The sequence below is a fragment of the Heterodontus francisci genome, chromosome 5, assembly GCF_036365525.1.
Source record: "Heterodontus francisci isolate sHetFra1 chromosome 5, sHetFra1.hap1, whole genome shotgun sequence".
Classification (NCBI taxonomy): Eukaryota; Metazoa; Chordata; class Chondrichthyes; order Heterodontiformes; family Heterodontidae; genus Heterodontus; species Heterodontus francisci.
This window is the reverse complement of record NC_090375.1, coordinates 197,953,611-197,975,123: the sequence shown is the minus strand read 5'-3', so window position 1 is coordinate 197,975,123 and position 21,513 is coordinate 197,953,611. Positions and strand designations below refer to the sequence as shown.

General features: G+C 41.9%; 1 protein-coding gene across 3 annotated transcripts in view; it reads right to left on the bottom strand.

Annotated features, from left to right (window-relative positions):
* dpy19l1l (dpy-19-like 1, like (H. sapiens)) overlaps window positions 1-21,513 on the bottom strand; it is a 106,429-nt gene that overhangs the window by 53,319 nt on the left and 31,597 nt on the right. For all 3 annotated transcript variants that reach the window (XM_068032594.1, XM_068032596.1, XM_068032597.1), the window contains 7 exons: window positions 20,756-20,813; window positions 16,878-16,969; window positions 16,669-16,768; window positions 14,514-14,591; window positions 9,271-9,357; window positions 8,628-8,690; window positions 4,310-4,390 (listed from right to left, as the gene is read on the bottom strand). In XM_068032594.1, coding sequence (XP_067888695.1) covers window positions 4,310-4,390; window positions 8,628-8,690; window positions 9,271-9,357; window positions 14,514-14,591; window positions 16,669-16,768; window positions 16,878-16,969; window positions 20,756-20,813 — 559 coding nt within the window. The remainder of the gene's footprint in view (window positions 1-4,309; window positions 4,391-8,627; window positions 8,691-9,270; window positions 9,358-14,513; window positions 14,592-16,668; window positions 16,769-16,877; window positions 16,970-20,755; window positions 20,814-21,513) is intronic.

Here is a 21,513-nt window from a genome sequence, read left to right as displayed (position 1 = left end):
AATTTAGAATTGTCGGCCATTTTACCTGCTTCCCTTATTCTTGTGACTCTTTGTTCTTCGATGTGGATTCTTATACTACTTGGGAGGCTATTTTTAAATTCTTCCAGCAACATTACTTCTCTCAAATTTTCATATGAGGGTTCTAGTTTGAGAGATCGCATCCAGCAATCAAAAGCCATGTTTAATTCTTTTAAATTCAATACAAGTCTGTGTGGATCTTTTCTGGGTGTGTCAGAATTTCTGCCTATATGCTTCTGGGACCAATTCATACGCATAAAGAATTGCAGTTTTAGTTTACTCATAATCAGAGGAACTTTCTTCTGAAAACAGGGGAAAAACCTCATGAACCCTACCCACGAACTCACTTTATAAGAGAATCTAAAATTCTTTTGGCCATTTTAGCCCGGTAGCTATTTTCTCAAATGAGATACAATATGACTCAAATTTTGACACCAGTCTTTGAGTGTCTCAGCACTTCAACGTTTTTCTCTGAATTGGGGATAAAGTTTGAGTGACTAGTAGCATTTTCATTTTGGGTTTGCAGTCTCTGTAACTCAAACCTCCTTGCTGCTTCCTCTCTTTGCATCTCCTTTTCCTCTTTTTCTTTCTGAAACTGCATCTTTTCCCTTTTCAAAAGCATTTCTCTTTCCTCTTTTTCTTTTTGAAGCTGAAACTTTTTCTTCCTTTTTCATCTGTATCTGGATTCTAGCTAGAATTATTTTTTCAGACTCCAGTTCAGGGGTTGCAATACTGGGACATGCGCAAATTTTTAAAAATTCATATATGGGATGTGGGTGTCGCTGGCCAGGTCAGCATTTATTGCCCATCCCTAATTGTCCTTGAGAAGGTGGTGGTGAGCTGCCTTCTTGAACTGCTGCAGTCTTAGTGGGGTAGGTACACCCACAGTGCTGTTAAGAAGGGAGTTCCAGGATTTTGACCCAGCGAAGGTGAAGGAATGGTGATATAGTTCCAAGTCAGGATGGTGTGAGACTTGGAGGGGAACTTGCAGGTGGCGCTGTTCCCATGCATTTGCTTCCCTTGTCCTTCTAGTTAGTAGAAGTCGTGGGTTTGGAAGGTGCTGTCTAAGGAGCCTTGGTGTGCTGCTGCAGTGCATCTTGTAGATGGTACACACTGCTGCCACTGTGCGTCGGTGTTGGAGGGAGTGAATGTTTGCAGATGGGGTGCCAATCAAGCGGGCTGCTTTGTCCTGAATGTTGTCGAGCTTCTTGAGTGTTGTTGGAGCTGCACCCATCCAGGCAAGTACACTCCTGACTTGTGCCTTGTAGATGGTGGACAGGCTTTGGGGAGTCAGGAGGTGAGTTACTTGCTGCAGGATTCCTAGCCTCTGACCTGCTCTTGTAGCCATAGTATTTATATGGCTACTCCAGTTCAGCTTCTGGTCAATGGTAGCCCCTAGGATGTTGATAGTGGCGGATTCAGTGATGGTAATGCCATTGAATGTCATGGGGAGATGGTTAGATTCTCTCTTGTTGGAGATGGTCATTGCCTGGCACGAATGTTACTTGCCACTTATCAGCCCAAACCTGGATATTGTCCAAGTCTTGCTGCATTTCTACACAGACTGCTTCAGCATCTGAGGAGTCACGAATGCAGCCTCATTGACAGATACGTCACTGTCTGAGACATCTCAGGCAGCTACCAATAATAAAAATGGCGCTGCTCAATTTTACACAAAAAACGAATTGAACCTAACCCCCCCTCACCCTTCAGAGGCCACGATCGCTGCCTCCCCACACCCCGCCCCCAACAGTAACCCGTGCCCACTCGTGATCGTCGCTTCTGTTCCCTGCTCCCTCCTGCGATCACCACCTCAATCGCTAAATTCAGTTTCCTGCTCCCTCCCACGATCACTTCTCTTCCCCAATCCCTTTCATGCCCACCAGCTTGCCATTCCCTCCTGCCATTCACTCCCTGGCTCTCCGACCCCTCCTCACCCCACCCCCAGAGAAGCGGTGGAGGGGAAGCAAGCAGGGTGTTAGTGGCGAGGCGGGAAGTGGGTGGTGGGTTGCAACGACGATGAGTTGGGAGCAGCTAACAGGCAAGAGCAGTCTCAAGCAGGTAGGCGCAGGAGAGAATGGCGGGAGGGAGTGAGAAAGAGAAGGGGCAATTGAGGTGCCGATTGCAGGTGGGAATGAGGTACTGCAGGAGGGGATGGAGGAAACAATCGTGGCCATTAAGGCGTGAAGCGACACTCAGATGTCATTACGTCTGTCACTGTTGATGCGTGCATGCAAAAGCTCATACTGGCAAGCAGGCAAACGTTCGGACGCAGTGATGACGTCTGTGACCACTCTGCACATACTCTGCGTTGTCAGGAAACACTCCAAAGTTTAAAATGGTTACTTAGACTTTTCACCAGTTCAGGTTTCTTTGCTCTTTGTCTGAAAGTGATTGCCACCTCTGTAGCTAAACTTTTAAGCTCAACGCTTAATTTGTTTATCTTATCATGGGATATCAATGTGGCCATCTCTTTGATCCTGGTACCATAGAGGAAAAAAATATAAGAAAACATGTATATTTACTTTTCCACAATTTTAAAGGTCAATTTTCCTCCGGTTTTCCAAATCTCTTGTTTGTCTGGTGGTTCATATCCTGGCTTCGAGCCCCAATTTGTTACGGCCACATGGTGCGACGTGGGTGGTTCCCACTATTCAACTCCCCACCTGACCACACCAATTGTATTTGTACTAGAGTTTAGCTCCTTGGTGTTTTATTTTTCAAATAAATGGACAGCGACAGTTTTTCTTGTAGGTTTTAAACAGAAAACCAATTGTTTATTGATCAATACCCCTTATCCCAAAATTGGCATAACCGCATCCACTCATGCATTCACTCTTGCGCACAGATGCACACGCACAGAGAAGGGAAAAAGGGACTTTTAGTGGGTGGGGGTGCGGGGGGAAGAGGGTCACAGTAAACCTGTTGGATTCTCTTAGAAATCAAGCCCTTGGTGAATGCAGGCCTGAGATGATCGAAGAATTCTCTCTTGATTGAAGGTTCAGTTGAAGACGGTGGGTCACTTTTAGTTCTCAAAACTGTATAATGTAGATTTAGGATTCTGCAGCAGGACACGTGCTTTCTAGCTTGGCTGGAACACAAGCTGTTCAATGTTGCTTCTCTTTCTCTCTGGCTGTCTTTTCCTTAAGGTAAAACTGTGTTACTTCCCACCTCCCAGTAGGAGACATTCTCATCCCCTCCCCATGGTGATCGCACAATGGCTCAGGACGAACTACTTCACAACTTCTTTGTTTCAGAAGAAGACATCCAATTCGGGAATGTTTTTAGGATGGGGTGCAATTGACACCTCTTAGCTTTGAATATTTGTCCTTTGCCTTTGTCAGACAGTTTTGAATACACAAAAGGTGCTTTTTCTTCGGCGGCCATTTAGGACCATTGTTTATTTTTAAAAATAAAGGTTAATTTAAAAAAAAAAAGATAGTCAGTTTTTCAGAACTCTTTGTATCATTGCAGTTCCGGTGTGTATGACACACTGCTTTCTTCAGCTCACAGACCTGCAGTCCCTTTGAGTTCTATCCCTATACTGCCAGCATAAGATTGGTGAACTAACCCCTCACAGCTCCCAGATCAAGGCAAGTACTGCTGGAAATACTCAGCAGGTCTGGCAGCACCTGTGGAGACAGAAGCAGAGTTAACATTTCAGGTCAATGACCTGAAACGTTAACTCTGCTTCTGGCTCCACAGATGCTGCCAGACCTGCTGAGTATTTCCAGCATTTCTTGTTTTTATTTCAGATTTCCAGCATCTGCAGTATTTTGGTTTTATTATCCCAGATCAAGGCTTTGTGTACAGTAGACTTTTGGGAAGATTACATGACAATATTGCTCTTCTAGGTTATCAAACTGTTCCAATAAGGTGTCCAATGTATTCTTTTCCACACTTGAATAATGGATTATTCATTTGAGTGGGAAGGATGGATGAATGAAGAATTAAAAACACAATTTTGTAGTTTCTGCACCTTTGCTAGCCAAGGATCTACTTCCATCTCTGGATAACTGATCACTAGGAAGTGTGTAACAGTCTAGAATGACTACATTTCTGATTTTAGCTCTTTGTTGGGAATGGCATGGAGTCTCCCAGTAAACAGCACAACTGAGATTGAAGCCCATCACACAAGACACAAACCACTTCCAAAGCAAATAGCAGTTCTAATTGCGATGACCCTCAACCTGTTCCACAAATTCATCCCCATATACTGTCGACTAATCAGTATTGTAAATCAGAACCTTCTCTGTGCAATTTTTGTATATTTCTTTCATAAAATACTTACATCATCGGCAACTCCTAATAATTTAGAAGCCACAAATTTGAGGACAACAGTTCCAATGAGCCAGACAGTTCCTTTAGCCACCTGAAAAATTTTACAAATATTGGACAGGTTATATTTATACAATTGCATTCCATTTTCACAACAAACATAAACTGATACACTTTGCAAATTTCAGTTAGAGAATCAGGACTGGTCTGATTCTAATAGACAGGCATTACAATCTCAGAACAAAGAGTCAAAGAATAAATGGAAACAAACTAGCAGCATCTTCATAAATAACATTATTCAGTAGTATAATGTTATTATGGGTTTTCAAGATCCAAAATTAATCTGAAACAAAAACAGAGATATAACACAATTGTTAATTCTGCTTACATCGGCGAACCTGTCATCAAAAATTCAAAGTGTTTCCCATTGAAAACAAATTTATCAAGATCTGTGTGCCGTCGGAACATAGGAACAAGAGGCGGCCATGAGATCATGGCTGATCTGCGATCTAACTCCACATACCTGCCTTTGCCCATTTCTCTCAATATCTTTGATTAACAGAAAGCTATCAATCTCAGATTTAAAATTAACTGACCTAGCTCCAAACTTCTACCACCCTTTGTGTGTCAAAATGTTTCCCGACCTCAGTCCTGAAAAGCTTGGCTCTAACTTTTAGGCAATGTCCCCTAGTCCTGAATTCCCCAGCCAGCAGAAATAGTTTCTCTGCAACAACACTGGCAGTTCCCCTTAATGGATTCGATGGGTCGAATGGCCTTGTTTTGTGCTGTAAATGACTATATGACTCTATTCTAATTTCTTGAAAACTTTGATCAAATCATCTAAATTCCAGGAACTACAACCTTAGTTTGTGTAACCTCGCCTTGTAATTTAACCCTTAGAGTCTAAGGTAACATTCTGGCAAATTTACACTGAACTCCCTCTAGGGCCAATATATCCTTCCTAAGTTGTGGTGCCCAGAACTGAGCTCAGTACAACTTAGCCTTGTACTCTAATCCTCTAGATATAAAGGACAGCATTCCATTAGCATTTTTGATTATTTTCTGTATCTATTCATGACATTTTAATGATCTATGTACCTAGATTCCAAAGTGTCTTTGGACTTCCACTGTTTCTAGCTTTTCACCATTCAGAAAGTACCTTGTTCTATCCTTTGTAGATCGAAAATGGATGACCTCCACTTGCCTATCTTGAAATCCATTTGCCACAGTTTTGCCCATTCACTTAATCTATTAATATCTGTGTAATATTATGCTTCCATCTACACTGCTTACAATGCCACCTATTTTTGGGGCATCAGCAAACTTGGATATGTGTCTCTCTATCCCCTCATCCGAGTCATTAACTAATACAGTGAATAGTTGAGGCTTCAACACAGATCCCATTTCCTTTAAATGCAGTATAGTGTTTTCCTTATAACTGCCTGCCACTTGTAAAAAGGACTGACCCCATGTTCCAATAATCCTGTGGGAAAAAGTTTTTTCTAATTTCTCCTTTGTCTATCCAGTGATACTCTTCAGTCTATGCTCACCCTGTTTCCAATTTATCATCAATGCAAACAATATTTCACTATTTCCCCTCTTGTAGAATCATGGAATGGTTACAGCAGAGAAGGAGGCCATTCAGCCCATCGTGTCTGTGCCAGCTCTGCGCAAGAGCAACTCACCTACATCCACTCCCCGGCCCTTTCCCCATAGCCCTGCAATTTGTTCTCTCCAGATAAATGTCCAATTCTCTTTAGAAAGCCACGACTGAACCTGCCTCCACCACACTCTCATGCAGTGCATTCCAGGTCCTAACCATTTGCTGTGTAAGAAAGTTTTTCATGTCTTAAAACCTTTCATAATTTTGAAAACCTATTAGGTATCTGGTTAATCCCCTACAGCCAAGTGAAAAGAAAACCCCAATTCTTCAGGCTTTCCTTCATAATTATAACCCATCTTTCCATCTTTACACTAAACCACTGCACTTTTTCCACATTTCCAATATTCTTCCCATAATGAGGCACTAAGAACAGCACCCAATATTGCAACTGTGGTTGAAGGTGTCAACACTCTCATCTATGTCAGAGGATTGTGGGATGAAGGCCATCTCCAAAGACATGAACAAATAATTTAGGCTGGCACATCTGTGCAGTTCTGAGGGAGTACTACGCAGTCTTTCAGATGAGATGTTAAGCCAAAGCCCCATCCTCTTGTTTAAGCGCATGTAAAAGATTTCCTGGCACTACTGAAAGATTGGCAGAGTTGTCCTGGTGTCCAGACCAACATTCATTCTTCAAGCATTATCACTAAAACAGTTCAACTGTTAATTGATATTATTGTTGTTTGTGGGACTTTGGTGTGTGGAAATTGGCTGTTGCATTTCCCTACATTACAACAGTGGCAGCACTTCATAAATAATTTATTTGCTACGAAACACTCCAGGACATTGAGGATGTGGAAGTGGCTCCTTTAATGTCTTGCACAAATTCATCACCTCCTTCAATTTTTTCAATTAATAAACTCAAAATTCCATTCCACTTTACTCTGATCTTTAAAGATCTTTGAATCTGCAACCCTATATCTCATGAATCTTATTGTTTAGGGTATACAAACTTTCACTGTGCTCCCTACTCACTACTTCCTATTGCATCTTCAATCCCTGAAAGTAGCACAAGCTTGAGAATGATCTCTTTCTTATAATAAATGAAAGAAATGACACCTGAAATTTGGGCTTGGTTACTTGCAAGAGATTGTGCTCCTTGTCTCAATGTTCCTCCATTAACCACTGATTATAATTTTTGGCCAATACGTCCCCCATTAGGTCATAAAACCCTGTCAAATGGCTTTCAGGTAAGCAATGTGCCACTGAATTTTTTAAAACTCAGCTCTTTGCTAAGGGACCATCCTCGGCTTGCTTTGTTAGAAACAGGGACTTTTAGAGTTATTGTTTATCCATTTAATCAGGGATTTAATACTGCCCCCACCCATCTTATTCTGCTCATTTACTTTCTTCAATAGATAGAGGGGAGGAACAGTATACTCCTATTGTGTTTCTCTTCCACAGGAACATTGGGAGATGTGCAATTTCAGAATCAATTCCAGTTTGTGTCCATGCCAAGATTGACTTTACTGATTTCCCCAGAAAGTACAGGACAAAAAAAAAGATAAGAAATGCAGGCCTGTCAATCCAGTCAATAGTACAAAACGTTGCCTTGCACTTTGCAGCTTGGATTTCCCAATGGGTAGGAGCCTGAGTGAAGTAGGGCAGAGTGCTATTTATGCCTACTTGACTTTATAAGCATCAGTACTATCCTAATTTACAGAGACAGCCTCATTAGATATTTTGGGTGAGATCCGTGCACTAAAAATGCTTGTTTGGAGCTCGCCCATTTAGGAACATGAAATAGGATGCAGCTGTGGGATTTAAAGGACGACTACATACTTAAAGGGCCAGGCAACACCATTACCCATTTCTATACAGGCTTTGAAACTCAGATTCCAGAATGGCTCACAGGATTATAGCAAGACAGCGTGCACCATATTCTCTACTGTTCATATTCTGTACAGTGAGTCAGAGAAAGCAATATCTTTTGGCATTGAGCAGTGCAGGGTCCCAAGGAGTGGCACAAAGAGACAATGGCAAAAGCTAACCAGGACATGAGCAAAGGAGATTGAGGGGAGATTTGATAGAGGCATACAATATTATGACAGACTTAGAAAAGTTATACAAGAAAAACAGTTCCCATTAACTGATGGTACAAGGACTAGGGGACACAGATTGAAGGTTGTGCGCTAGAGAGGCAGGGGGAATATGAGGAAGAACTTTTTTGCACGAGTGGTAATGACCTGGAACTCACTGCCCATGAGAGTTGTGGAAGTGAAAACAATGATATCAAAAGGAAATAAACTTGCAGGGCTACCGGGATCGAACGGGGGAGTGGGAGTGACTGGATTGCTCTGTGGAGAACCAGCATGAACGCAATGGGCCAAAAGGCATCCTTCTGTGCTGTAAATGACTCTGACTCGCAAGTGTCTGATTTTTATAGTTGTTCGTTTATACAGGTTTTATTGTAATTGTCTGACATTTGCTTCAGTGATATCAATATCATTCACCAAGATTGGAAATACAGTCAAGGTCCCACCATCACTGGTATATGTGTTTGCCTCATGGCATAGTGCTCATTTCAAACTCTGGGGAAGGGGATTCCATAAGCAAGCCCATATTTTACATTCTGAAGATAGAGCCTAGGGAGTTTCACATTATGTTGCTGCCTGTTAATACAGTTTAAAATATTACATCATGTGTGTCTGTAAAAAATGCAACTTACCCATGAATAAGCGACACACTGTGGCCAATATGCTGAAATACGTGATCTCAAAGCGACCATTACCTGGGTGAGGGAAAAAAAAAAATCAATAATAAAAATAATCACAGGCTACTACTAATTGAATACTAGATAGCACTTAATTTCTGAGAGGGTAGGATTATAAACCATGTAAACAGAGGTTCAGAGAGGTGGGGGGCTGGAGAGATGGGGTGTGGGGGGCGAGCCCGGATGTGAGCGGCTGGGCAAGAGACATGACAAGAGAGAGCGAGAGACAGGACAAAAGAGAGCATGAGAGACAGGAGAATGAAAGAGCGAGACAGGACGAGAGAGAGAGACAGAACAAGAGAGAGAGCAAGTGAGACAAGACGAGAGAACGTACTTGAGACAGCTTGACAGAGAGCACGCGCGAGACAGGACGAGAGACAGGAGAGCGAGTGAGACAGGATGAGACAGAGAGCAAGTGAAACAGGACAAGAGATAGAGAGTATGCGAGTGAGATAGGAGGGGAGAACACGCGCGTGAGGGAGCAACTCAGGTGCGGGGGGGAGGGCGAAGAGTGGAGGGAGAGAGAGACGGACCAGGCGAGGGACTGACCGAGATTGCTGCACAGAGGTTAAAGCTGCATTACACACAATCTACTTACCCAAACAATTGCCAGAGATGAAGCATAATAGGAGCTTAACAGCATGGCATTTCCAAACATTAAAACAAAACAAACTAGCAGGGATATCTGTGGAGAGAAGAAATAAAAAGGTAAGCGACAAAATGGTTGACAAAAGAATAATTCCCCCCACCCCCCCCACAACCTCCCAAGAACTAGAGTTCCTCAATCCCAAAAACACTTTTAAACACATGTTTATCCATCACACTCAGATATTTGTTGGCAGACTCCACAGAAAGTCTGGGAACACGATCTCTGCTCAGCGAAGAAAAGAATGGAGAATAAAACTGAAGACAAATCATCAACTGCAGTAAAATACTGGAGAACCAATAGAAATTTACACACTGAACATGCAGCATGAATTCCCCAGATTCTACTCTCCCTGACTTATGAGCACTGGAGAGGGGCCTGTTTTTCCACACCACCAAATCCTCTCCTAAATCTGCCCACTCTCAGCACGCCACAGAAACCATAGCCTTGCAAATCCCCACAGCTACTTTCACACCCTTCAAGTTTGCTCCCAGGGACAATTAAATGTCCCAAGTAGCATACAACTTTTGTTGTTTGGCTTAATAAGAATCAGATCCCTTATGACAGGCTGTAGAATTTTGTGATGAAAGGTCATTGACCTGAATCGTTAACTCAGATGCTGCCTGACCTGCCAAGTATTTCCAGCATTTTCTGTTTTTATTTCAGTTTCCAGCATCTGCAGTATTTTGCTTTTATAGAATTTTCAGATGTGTTCTTAAATGCAGAAAACAGAAGGGAGATTTGAAAAATTATTGGCAACTTCAGGAGACTGCTGCTAATTATTTAAGTCAGCATACTGAGAAACAATGCAATTCCCTTTTGTTCAGATAACGGTTTATCCCGACCCCATTAACTACTTTACCTGCATGTTTGTTGTCTGAAACCAGCTGTATTTCAACAGTTAATTCCTCTAATCCCAGTTCTTCCATTAATTAATCTATTTTAAGAGGTCCATTTTAATTAAAAGCTTTTCTTTTAAATTAAACTAAAAACATGAAGTATTTTTAATCTAATAATTTTATTGTTACAAAAACTAAGACGAGCCCTCTCATCACTGACTACAGAATGGATTCTATAGACCCTTTACACTAAAACAAATACTAGAAGCAGAGCTGCATTGTGATGCATCAGAACATAAGAAATAGGAACAGGAGTAGACCATTCGGCTCCTTGAGCCTGCTCTCCCATACAATACTATCATGGCTCATCTTCCACTTCAACTCCGCTTTCCCGCCTGCTCCCCATATCCCTTGATTCCCTGAGAGATCAAAAATCTATCTACCTCAGTCTTACATATATCCAACGATGGAGCATCCACAACAGTTTAACTAACTTGGAGTTTTTTGAGGAGGTAACAGAGAAGGTTGATGAGGGCAATGCTGTTGATCTGGTGTAAATGGACTTTCAAAAGGCATTTGATACAGTGCCACACAATACACTTGTGAGCAAACTTATAGCTCATGGAATAAAAGGGACAGTAGCAACATGGATACGAAACTGGCTGAGTGACAGGAAACAAACGGTAGTAGTTAATAAAAGTTTTTCGGGCTGGAGGAAGGTTTGTAATGGAGTTCCCCAGGAATCAGTGTTGGTACCCTTGCTTTTCCTGATGTATATTAATGACCTAGACCTTGGTGTAGAGGGCACTATTTCAAAGTTTGCAGATGATACGAAACTTGGAAGCATTGTGAACTGTGAGGAGGACAGTGTAGAACTTCAAAAGGACATAGACAAGTTGGTGGAATGGGCAGACAGTTGGCAGATGAGGTTCAATGCAGAGAAATGTGAAGTGATTCATTTTGGTAGTAAGAACATGGAGAGACAATATAGAATAAAAGGTACAATTCTAAGGGGGTGCAGAAGCAGAGAGACCTGGGTTTATATGTGCATAAGTCATTGAAGGTAGCAGGACAGGTTGAGAAAGTGGTTAATAAAGCATACAGTATTCTGGGCTTTATTAATAGGGGCATAGAGTACAAAAGCAAGAAAGTTATGTTGAACTTGTATAAGACATTAGTTCGGCCTCAGCTGGAGTACTGCATCCAGTTCTGGGCGCCGCACTTTAAGAAAGATGTGAGGGCATTGGAGAAGAGTACAGAAAAGATTCACGAGAATCGTTCCAGGGTTGAGGAATTTCAGTTATGAAGATAGACTGGAGAAGTTAGGACTGTTTTCCTTGGAGAAGAGAAGGCTGAGAGGTGATTTGATAGAGATATTCAAAATCATGAGGGGTCTGGACAGAGTAGATAGAGAGAAACTGTTCCCACTCGTGAAAGGATCGAGAATGAGAGGGCACAGATTTAAAGTATTTGGTAAGAGAAGCAAAAGTGACATGAGGAAAAACTTTTTCATGCAGTGAGTGGTTAAGGTCTGGAATGCGCTTCCTGGGAATGTGATGGAGGCAGATTCAATTGAAGCATTCAAAAGGGAATTAAACTTTTATAGGAAAAGGAAGAATGTGCAGGGTTATGGGGAGAAGGCAGGGGAATGGAACTGAGGGAGTTGCTGTTTCGGAGAGCCGGTGTGGACACGATGGGCCAAATGGCCTCCTTCTGCACAGTAACGATTCTGTGATCCCTCTGGTTTAGTCGATTCCGAAGATTTGCAACCCTTTGAGTGAAGAAATTTTTTCTTACCTCGATCCTAAATGATCAGCCCCTTATCCTGACACTCTGCCCCTATGTTCTAGTTTCCCCAGTCAGGGGAAATAGCCTCTCAGTGTCTACCCTGTCAAGCCCCCTTAGAACCTTGTATGTTTCAATGAGATCACTTCTCATTCTTCTAAACTCCAGAGTATATTGTCAATTTACTCAGCCTCTCATCATAGGACAACCCTCTCATCCCAGGAACTAATCAGGTGAAACTTTGCTGTACTGCCTCCAAGGCAAGTATAGCCTTCCTTGAATATGGAGACTAAATCTGCGCACAGCACTGCAGGTGTGGTCTCACACCAAAGCCCTGTTACAACTGTAGCAATCTACCTTATCCTTGTACTCCAACCACCTTGCAATAAAGGCCAACATGCCATTTGCCTTTCTATTTGCTTGCTGTACCTGCATGCTAACTTTGTGTTCTTTGTACGAGTACACCCAAGTCCCTCTAAGCATTAACATTTAAAAATTTCACTTGTTTTAAAAAATATTCTGTTTTTCTATTCTTACATCTCACACTTTCCCACACTGCACTCCATCTGCCACACTCAATTAACTTGTCAGCATTACTTTGCAATCTCTTTGTGGCCTCCTCACAGCTTACATTCCCACCCAGCTTTGTAGCGTCAACAAACTTGGATACATTGCTCTCGGTCTCTTCGTCTAAGTCATTAATATAGATTGCAAATAGCTGAAACCCACACTGATCCTTGCAGCACTCTACTAGTCACAGTCTGCCAACTTGAAAATACCCTATTCATCCCTACTCTCTGCTCCCTGTCTGTTAACCAATTTTCTATCCATGTTAATGTATTACCCCCAACTCCATGAGTCCTTATCTTGCTTATTAACCTTGGATGTGGCACCTTATTGATTGCCTTTTGGAAATCCGAGTATACTACATCTACTGGTTTCCCTTTATCTAACTTGTTAGTTACATCCTCAAAAACTAATAAATTTGTCAAACACGATTTCCCTGTCACAAAACCATGTTGACTTAGTCTGATCATAATATGATTTTCCAAGTGTATTGTTAAGACTTCCTTCATAACAGATTCCAGCATTTTCCTAACGACTGATGTCAGGCTAACTGGCCTGTAGCGCACCGTTTTCTCTCTCCCTTTTTCTTGAATAGTGGTATTACATTTTCTAACTTCCAATCTGCTGGGACCATTCTAGAATCCAGGGAATTTGGGAAAAACGCATCCACTATCTCTGCAGCTATCTCTGAGAACCCATCAGGTCCTGGGGGATTTGTCAGCTTTTAGTCCCTTCAGTTTCTCCAATAACTTTTCTCTGCTGATTTTAATTACCTTGGCCAGGATTTCACAAAGCGGCAGTGGCCCCACCCACCTGCTAGAAATCCTGGGGTGAGCCTGCCTCCCCCGGCACTGGAAGCCACAATTGCATTTCACAGTCCTCAGGCAATAACTGCCTGCAGTTGTGGCTTCTGCCCCTTTGAGGCAGGGTGTCCTGCATCCAAGCGCTGTTAGCCAATCAGAGGGTTGGTAGCTCTTCAGTCCCAGCAGCACCACCGAGAGTGGTGGCCACTGCTGGGCCAGCACCAGGCCCCGGACACAGCCCGCGATTGGCGGGGCAGGTAAGCGACAGGCACAGAACCCCCCTCCCCTCCCCGCCCCCACAATCCCACCCAATTTTACGCCTGCTCCCAGGGATGGTGTAAAATCCCGGCCTTTATGTTCTTCGCTCTTTTTAGCCCCTTGGTTACCTCTTTTTCTGTTATGTAACTTGTGTCTTTTACAGAGAAGACAGACACAGAAAATTTGCTCAATGTCTCTGTCATTTCCTCATTCCCCATAATTTCTCCTGGCTCTGCCACTAAGGGACTAAAATTTACTTCAGCTACTCTTTTTACATACATGTAAAAGCTCACACAATCTGTTTTTATATTCCTAGCTAGTTTACTCTCATTCTATTTTTCCCCCTTATCTTCAACTTTTTGGTGGCCTTTTGCTGGTTTGTAGAATACTCCTAATCTTCAGGCCTACGACTATTCTTTGCATTATAAGCCTCTTTTAATCTAATACTATCCTTAATTTCCCTAGTAAGTCAGTTTTCCCATAGCCCTGCAACTTTCCCCCTTCAAGCATCTACTTCATCCTTTGTAGTGCAGTGGAAAATAAAGAGGAAAAACACAAAGATTTTCCTTTTCAGTAGCAAGAGAAACTACCTCATGCCGGATTACTGGGATCCCAGGACTGAGATGGGTAGTAGGCTTTCTGCCCTATCAGGGATAAGGAACAACAGGTATGAGCAGAAACACTAAATATTAGAACTAATTCGACTGGAGTGGATAAGGCTAAGAAGGGATTAGTGTTTTTTAAAAATTTTGGACATTTCAGATAGGATGAATAGGAAAGAATGTTTCCATAACCACAAATTTCTGTTCAGTTGAATGACTGTCCTTATGCTGCAGCTGTACCTGTTGTAAAAAAAAAACCTCATTTAACATCTATATTAACATATTCTACTATGACTTCTGCTGGGTGACTCAATGTGAGTAAGCAACACAGATCATTTTACCATGTGAGCATAAAGGATCTTCAGCAGCTTGCAGGCATCAATATAGCCCAAAACGTGTGTTGCAAAGAGTGCCGCAACCTAAAAGAGTAAAAGACGACTTTGAATACAATAACATAACAGAAAGAAAGCAACTAAAAATCACAATAAAGGAGGACCATTAACAAATCCCCTTTTAGAGCTACAGAAGTTATTTTAAAAAGTGCACACGCTCACACAGATATCATGTAAGGGAAAGCTACTGTCACAGAGGATGAATGAATTTTATTTACTTCATGCTTCAAACAATTGCATTGTACTAAATCACTCACCAATCTATTTTGTGAACTAAAATACAATTTCAGACCAATTAAGTATTCACAAGGAAAATGTACATTTATTTAATGCCAGAATGCTTGTATTCCATCGGGACATCATGATGGAATTGGCCTCATAAAAGCTGACAGAACACAGGGAACCTTCTGCCATCAGGGGACTGAAAAGCACCAACCATGTTAAAAGTCATGGGTGTTGTGCTTTGTGTTACAGTGCAGCACAATCCCTCTGCCCAAACAGATTGCAGAATCAGCAATGAGTGGGCCTTCAGCTAATCACATTCCAAAACTTCAACCAATCAGATCACACACCGTTCTTTCCTCAACCAATCAAATCTGAAAAATATTACACTAATGACCATCAAATACCATTCAGCTGCAATGACAATTGGTTACGCCCCAATGGGACATAGTCTCGATCTCTCATCCACCCACCCCTCAAGTGGACAGCCGCTGATCCAAATTGGATTGATACCTAGAAAGCTCACAGAGTGGACCACAGGCAAGTGCACCGCCCCAAAACATGTTGGGGACCTGTCCCCTTATCACAAACTACTGGGTGGTCACAATGTACCTGCTCTCCCCCTCTACCATATAAAAAAAACACACAAAAGAGGCAAACAGAATAAAGATGCGAAATAGAAAAACAACTGTCAACGGGAGTGATAAAAATAAGAGTGACAAATAGTGACAGGGATAACGAGTCAGTGTGACTGATGAGAAGAGAAAATCAACAAAGTGCGTGTGAGACAAGAGTGACAGGGTTAATAAGCAAGAGTAACAGGCGAGCAAGAGTGAGGGTACAGAGTGTGTCAGAGCAACACCAAAAGGATGAGAACACAAAAGAAAGATCGAAAGAAAATGCAAAAACACTCTCCAATAATTCAACATTTTCCTGTAATACAGAGAAAGATGGAGACAGGAGGGACCACAAAGCAGCTGTTCCCAGAGACTCCCAAGCCTCAACACAGTCCTTCAAACTGGGCCAAATCTCTGATGGGCTCATCAGATGACAATGGCATCCCTCACCCTCACCCCACCATCTCGCCATTTCTTAGTCCGTGCCTGACTGGTAAACCAGGCTGCAATGATAAATAAAGTGGTGACATTAGCCCAGTACAAGTAATATACAAGAAACAGTGCCCTGAGCCATGAACTATTCAGGAGGAGCACCCTGGGAGACCTCTAGGCTGTTATAGTTTAACCAGACAGAGCACCAAAGTCACGGTTATGTACGCTAACCCCCTTAGCATGGTACATCAATTTGAATTAATTATTAAATACAGCACTATACAAAAACAGACTCTGTACTTCATAAATCTCAGTTTTCAGGCTGAGTGGGAATATGTTAATGATATAAATGGTAGGTCTACAAGTGACAGATGGGACCCTTCTACTTACATGTCTTTGCATAGCATCAAGAATTGGAATGTTAAAAACTATTATACACTCAGCAAAACAGTAAGTCCGGACAACGACATCTTATTAAAGCAGGAACAAGTTGGTAATGCACAGAGCTTAGGTCATTCAGCCCAACACACTTATGTAGTTGCAAACAACAGCAGCTACTCATGAAATCGCCTAAAGTTTTTGATGTAGGATTTTATGTAGTCACAGAAAGATCAAGATCTTAAAATTCAAAGCCTCAAATATCAGCAAAAACATGCTTACTGTTTATATTTTTAGTTATGTTCCTGTACAAGAACCAGAGATGACACTGCGCATTAGAAATGTTCACGTTTGTCTGTTTGCAGTCTGTTACTTTCAGTTCAAATACTTAACTCCTTCTTTTAATGTTGAAAAGGCAATCTCACCCTCTCAGTATTTTCATCAACATTCCTTACCTGTGTAAGTAGCACAAACTGTGCAAACTGCCATGGAAGCAAGAAGAGGATATTCGCAATACAAAATGCAGCCAAGGTCTTCTTTTCCACACAGACTCTTCTATTGAAAGGAAAATACATATAAATAAAATGTTTTAATGTAGGCATTGTGATTGCAAATGCACTCAACATAACAAGGGTTTTTCAAACAGGAAGATGTGGGTTAGTACCTTAGTATGCGGGTTAAAAGCAGCATCTGCAAGATTAGGAATGGGTAGGAGAAGCTCTCACGGAGAGGAGGGGTCCACATGACTCTTGTGCACTAAAATGAAAGCACAGCTGCTCAGCATACAGTTTTCAGTAAATCAAAATCCAATATGTTACTCAAGTATTATCCTTTCACCAAATGAACTACTTGCTGCATCCTAAACAGATTAGAACAATAACCTCAGCATCCAGTAGCATTCCCCCAAATACCCTTCTTAATGTTACATTTGATATCAGTAACACGCTGACCAATGCAAAGGCGTTGGGAAAATATTCAATTATTCAATGACCAGTCAAAATGTTATGGGAAGAGTAAACAAACATGCACAAGTACCATAAGGACCAAATTTAAATAATGCAGCACTGTTGCAATTGCATTTGTTTCCTTTCTATCCTGTTATTTTTTTCAGCCACATAAATACTGTGGTTACAAGAGCAGGTCAGAGGCTGAGAATTCTGTGGCGAGTAACTCACCTCCTGACTCCCCAAAGTTTGTCCACCATCTACAAGGCACAAGTCAGGAGTGTGAAGGAATACTCTCCACTTGCCTGGATAGGTGCAGCTCCAACAACACTCAAGAAGCTTGGCACCATCCAGGACAAAGCCGCTTGCTTGATTGGCATCCCATCCACAACCTTAAACATTCACTTCCTCCACCACCGTTGCACAGCAGCAGCAGTGTGTACCATCTACAAGATGCACTGCAGCAACTCATCAAGGCTCCTTCAACAGCATCTTCCAAACCTGCAACCTTTGCCACCTAGAAGAACAAGGGCAGCAGATGCATGGGAACACCACCACCTGCAAGTTCCTCTCCAAGTCACACACCATCCTGACTTGGAACTCTATCACCATTGCTTCACTATCACTGGGTCAAAATCCTAGAACTCCCTTCCTAACAGCAGTGTGCGTATACCCGTACCACATGCACTGAGCGGTTCAAGGCAGCGGCTCACCACCAGTCTCTCAAGGGCAATTAGGGATGGGCAACAAATGCTGGCTTTGCCAGTGATGATTATATCCCATAAAATAAAAATCAACCCCACAACAGAACATCTAGGCCAACACTTCAGTGAAGTACCAGGCGAGTGCTGCATTTTTGTTGGTGCTGTCTTTCAGATGAGACATTGACCCACAATCCTCTCTGCCCTCTCAGATAATAGATCCCACAGCACTATTTGAAAAAGCAGGAGAGTTCCCCTGGTATCCTGATCAACATTCATCCCTCAATCAACACCATGAACTACAGAATAACTGGTTGTTCATCTCACTGATGTTTATAGGGCCTGGCTGCGCACAAAGTAACTAACTTCAAAAGTAATTCATTGGCCTGTTAACATGCTTTGAGATATCAAGAGGTGACAGGCATTATTAAATTAAATGTCTTTCTTTGTTTAAATGCCAGGACTATGCCAGATCAAGAACCGCTCACAAGCCGCCGTTATCACCAACCACTGAACAGCCCTGCATCAGCCACTACACTCTATTGACCAATCGCAGGAAACCAGTGTTTCTCAACCAGGAACTGGATCTTGGCCCGATAGCTGCATTGGCCCTCAACCACCTTACTGGTCTGGAAGCTTGGTGCAATTCCTGACTCCTACCCATTACTTCCCAAGTTTCTATGCAAAAGCTTAGCCAGGCTTTGAGACTCTTTTGTTATCTTATACATGCAAACAATCACCATGCTGTGTCTCCTTGCATGCGCGTACTGGCTACTGCTCCTGAACCCAGTTATCTTAAAACAAGTTTAACTATCCCTTACAAAAGCAAAACACTGTGGATGTTGAAAATCAAATAAAAACAGAAAATACTGGAAATGCTCAGCAGGTCAGGCAGCATCTGTAGAAAGAGAAACAGAGTAAACGTTTCAGGTCGATGACCTTTCATCAGAACAGAAACATTAACCCTGTTTCTCTCTCCACAGATCCTACCAGACCTGAATATTTCCAGCATTTTCTGTTTTTATCTTAATTTTTTCATGTTGCTAAATATCCTTATGCTCAGAGGATTTATTTCATAGAACGCTCAGAACAAGATAAATGCATTAGATTAGATTTAGATTAGAGATACAGCACTGAAACAGGCCCTTCGGCCCACCGAGTCTGTGCCGAACATCAACCACCCATTTATACTAATCCTACACTAATCCCATATTCCCAACAAACATCCCCATCTGTCCCTATATTTCCCTACCACCTACCTATACTGGTGACAATTTATAATGGCCAATTTACCTATCAACCTGCAAGTCTTTTGGCTTGTGGGAGGAAACCGGAGCACCCGGAGAAAACCCACGCAGACACAGGGAGAACTTGCAAACTCCACACAGGCAGTACCCGGAATCGAACCCGGGTCCCTGGAGCTGTGAGGCTGCGGTGCTAACCACTGCGCCACTGTGCCAACCCAAAGAAGGCACTAAATGAAAAAAAGGACAAATATGAACAAATTTAGTTCCAGGAAGTCACTTATCGTTCATTATTTCCCCACTTTGTGTCATGTGTGCAGACTTGTTTGGTTCCATTCTCAGTCAAATAGCCCGACATTTATTGTTAAGGCTCCACATGAACAAATGCACCTTGCATAAGGTATCAAAGGGCAACTGGCTCCTTTGGAACCATTCCCCAGCAAGAAGCTGTGGGGTTGGGGTGGGGAACTGGTAGGGCAAGGGCACAGGAAAATAAATCAAATTTCCACATTAGGTGTGGTCCTTGGCAGATTGATCAAAGGGCAGCAACATTTGTCATGTCAGTGGGCTAGAACATCCTGCATCTCATTCGAGAAAATTAGTGTGCTGGGATGGATATGGGAATTACAAAATTACAATTAAAAGCTCGATTACTTCCAGATGCTTGGTTTAGAATGGATAATAAAAGTAATCAACATATTTTAAACACAGCTGATCCATGCTCTGTCAGGAACTGTATTAACATTTTAGACATGTGGTGAATGGGCTGAGTATTCATGTATTTAAAGTGTCATTGTACTAATGAAGCCATTAAAAAACTGTAGATCTGGGTGGGGCAGAGAAGAAACATTAAGACCATATACTGACTGCATATTTCTCTCAAAACTTAAAAGCATTTGTTTCACCTTCTGGTTTAAAATTAAGATTGCAATTCTGGTGTTAATGGGAATACAAACAGTGCACAAATATTTAGTTTTTTTTGAGTCATGATTTATCTGCTAGTGTATATTTAACAGACTCACTTGCTAATAGTATTTTTAATCACTGATGTGACAATAGAAGTAAAGCTTGCACATTTTCTGTACCAATGAGGATCATTTGGATTAACAACATTTAAAAAGAGTGAAGATAGATATCAAAACATACTGATTTTATTTGAATCTGCTCTATCTTGGTTTAGACACTGTTTAAAATGTCTTGGTTCCAGCAATGCTCAACACTCAAAAGTTACCAGCCACACACGTCAACAATTCTTAGCTGAACCATAGTTTGAAAACTAAATGTGAATTTTCAGATTGACACATTGGGACATGGGGAGCCAGTATTTGAAGAGGACAGGGAAGGGTAAGAGAATAGAAGAATGAAGGGTTGAGTGCAGTTGAGGCTACAGCACTTTGGATGAGTTGAAGCTTCACTGCCAACTAGCAAAGTTGGGAGTTAAACTGTTCACTGACGATCCCAGCATTCAGTTTGAGATACAACTCCTCCAATAATGAAGTAGCCCATGCCAGCCTAATGCAAGGACTGCACAACAGCCTTAATTTCCCCAATCCAAAGGGGAAATGTTCAAGTACAGAAGAAGACCTGAGAGTGATGCTGAAATAAAAATGGAAAATTTTAAGGAATTTGAGAAAAGTAACTTTTTACACTTACCTCACCGTGGTTAAAAAAAAAGCAAACTACAGTGATCACTCCGCCAAACCTGCTTCCACTGGAAAAGAAAACAATGACATCATTTACAACTTCATTTCTCTACTCTAAGCATCCAATTTTAATTTCTTTTAAAGCTTCATGGGTTGATAACCATTAATTCTCTAAATGAACCCCCTCTTCAAACAGACAACACACTGTGAAAAGATGCAACTCAGCCTCACTCCTTTGCTGGACATTTGTTCACGCCTTTAAAAGTGCGGTCACTGTTATGTAACCAATCATAGCAGCCAATCTGTGCACAGAAAGATTCCATAAACAGAAATAAGAATGATGACCAGGATATTATGCATTGGTAATGTTAGTTGAGCACTAAATGTTGGCGAGGTCAGTGGCGAGAACTCCCTTACTCTTGAGAGTGTGCCATGGGATCCTTTGCACCCACCTTGAGCAGGCGGACAGAGCCTCAGGCACTGTCAGCAGCAGAGTAACTGGTTATTCATTCATTAATTCGTTGCTTGGAGGACATGGTTAACACAAGGTGACTGTTGTATTTTCCTACATAATAGTGACTACACCACAATTCAGTGGCTGTGAAATGCTTTGGGAATCCAGAAGACATGAACCCACTATATAAATGTATGTTGTTCTTCTGTTGTGCCATCTGAATAAAATGACTCCAAAAGTACAAATATTCAACTTAAGGCTTTCTCCTTTCTCAGTCTAATGCCAACCATCACAAGCATGGAATTGCATTAGCA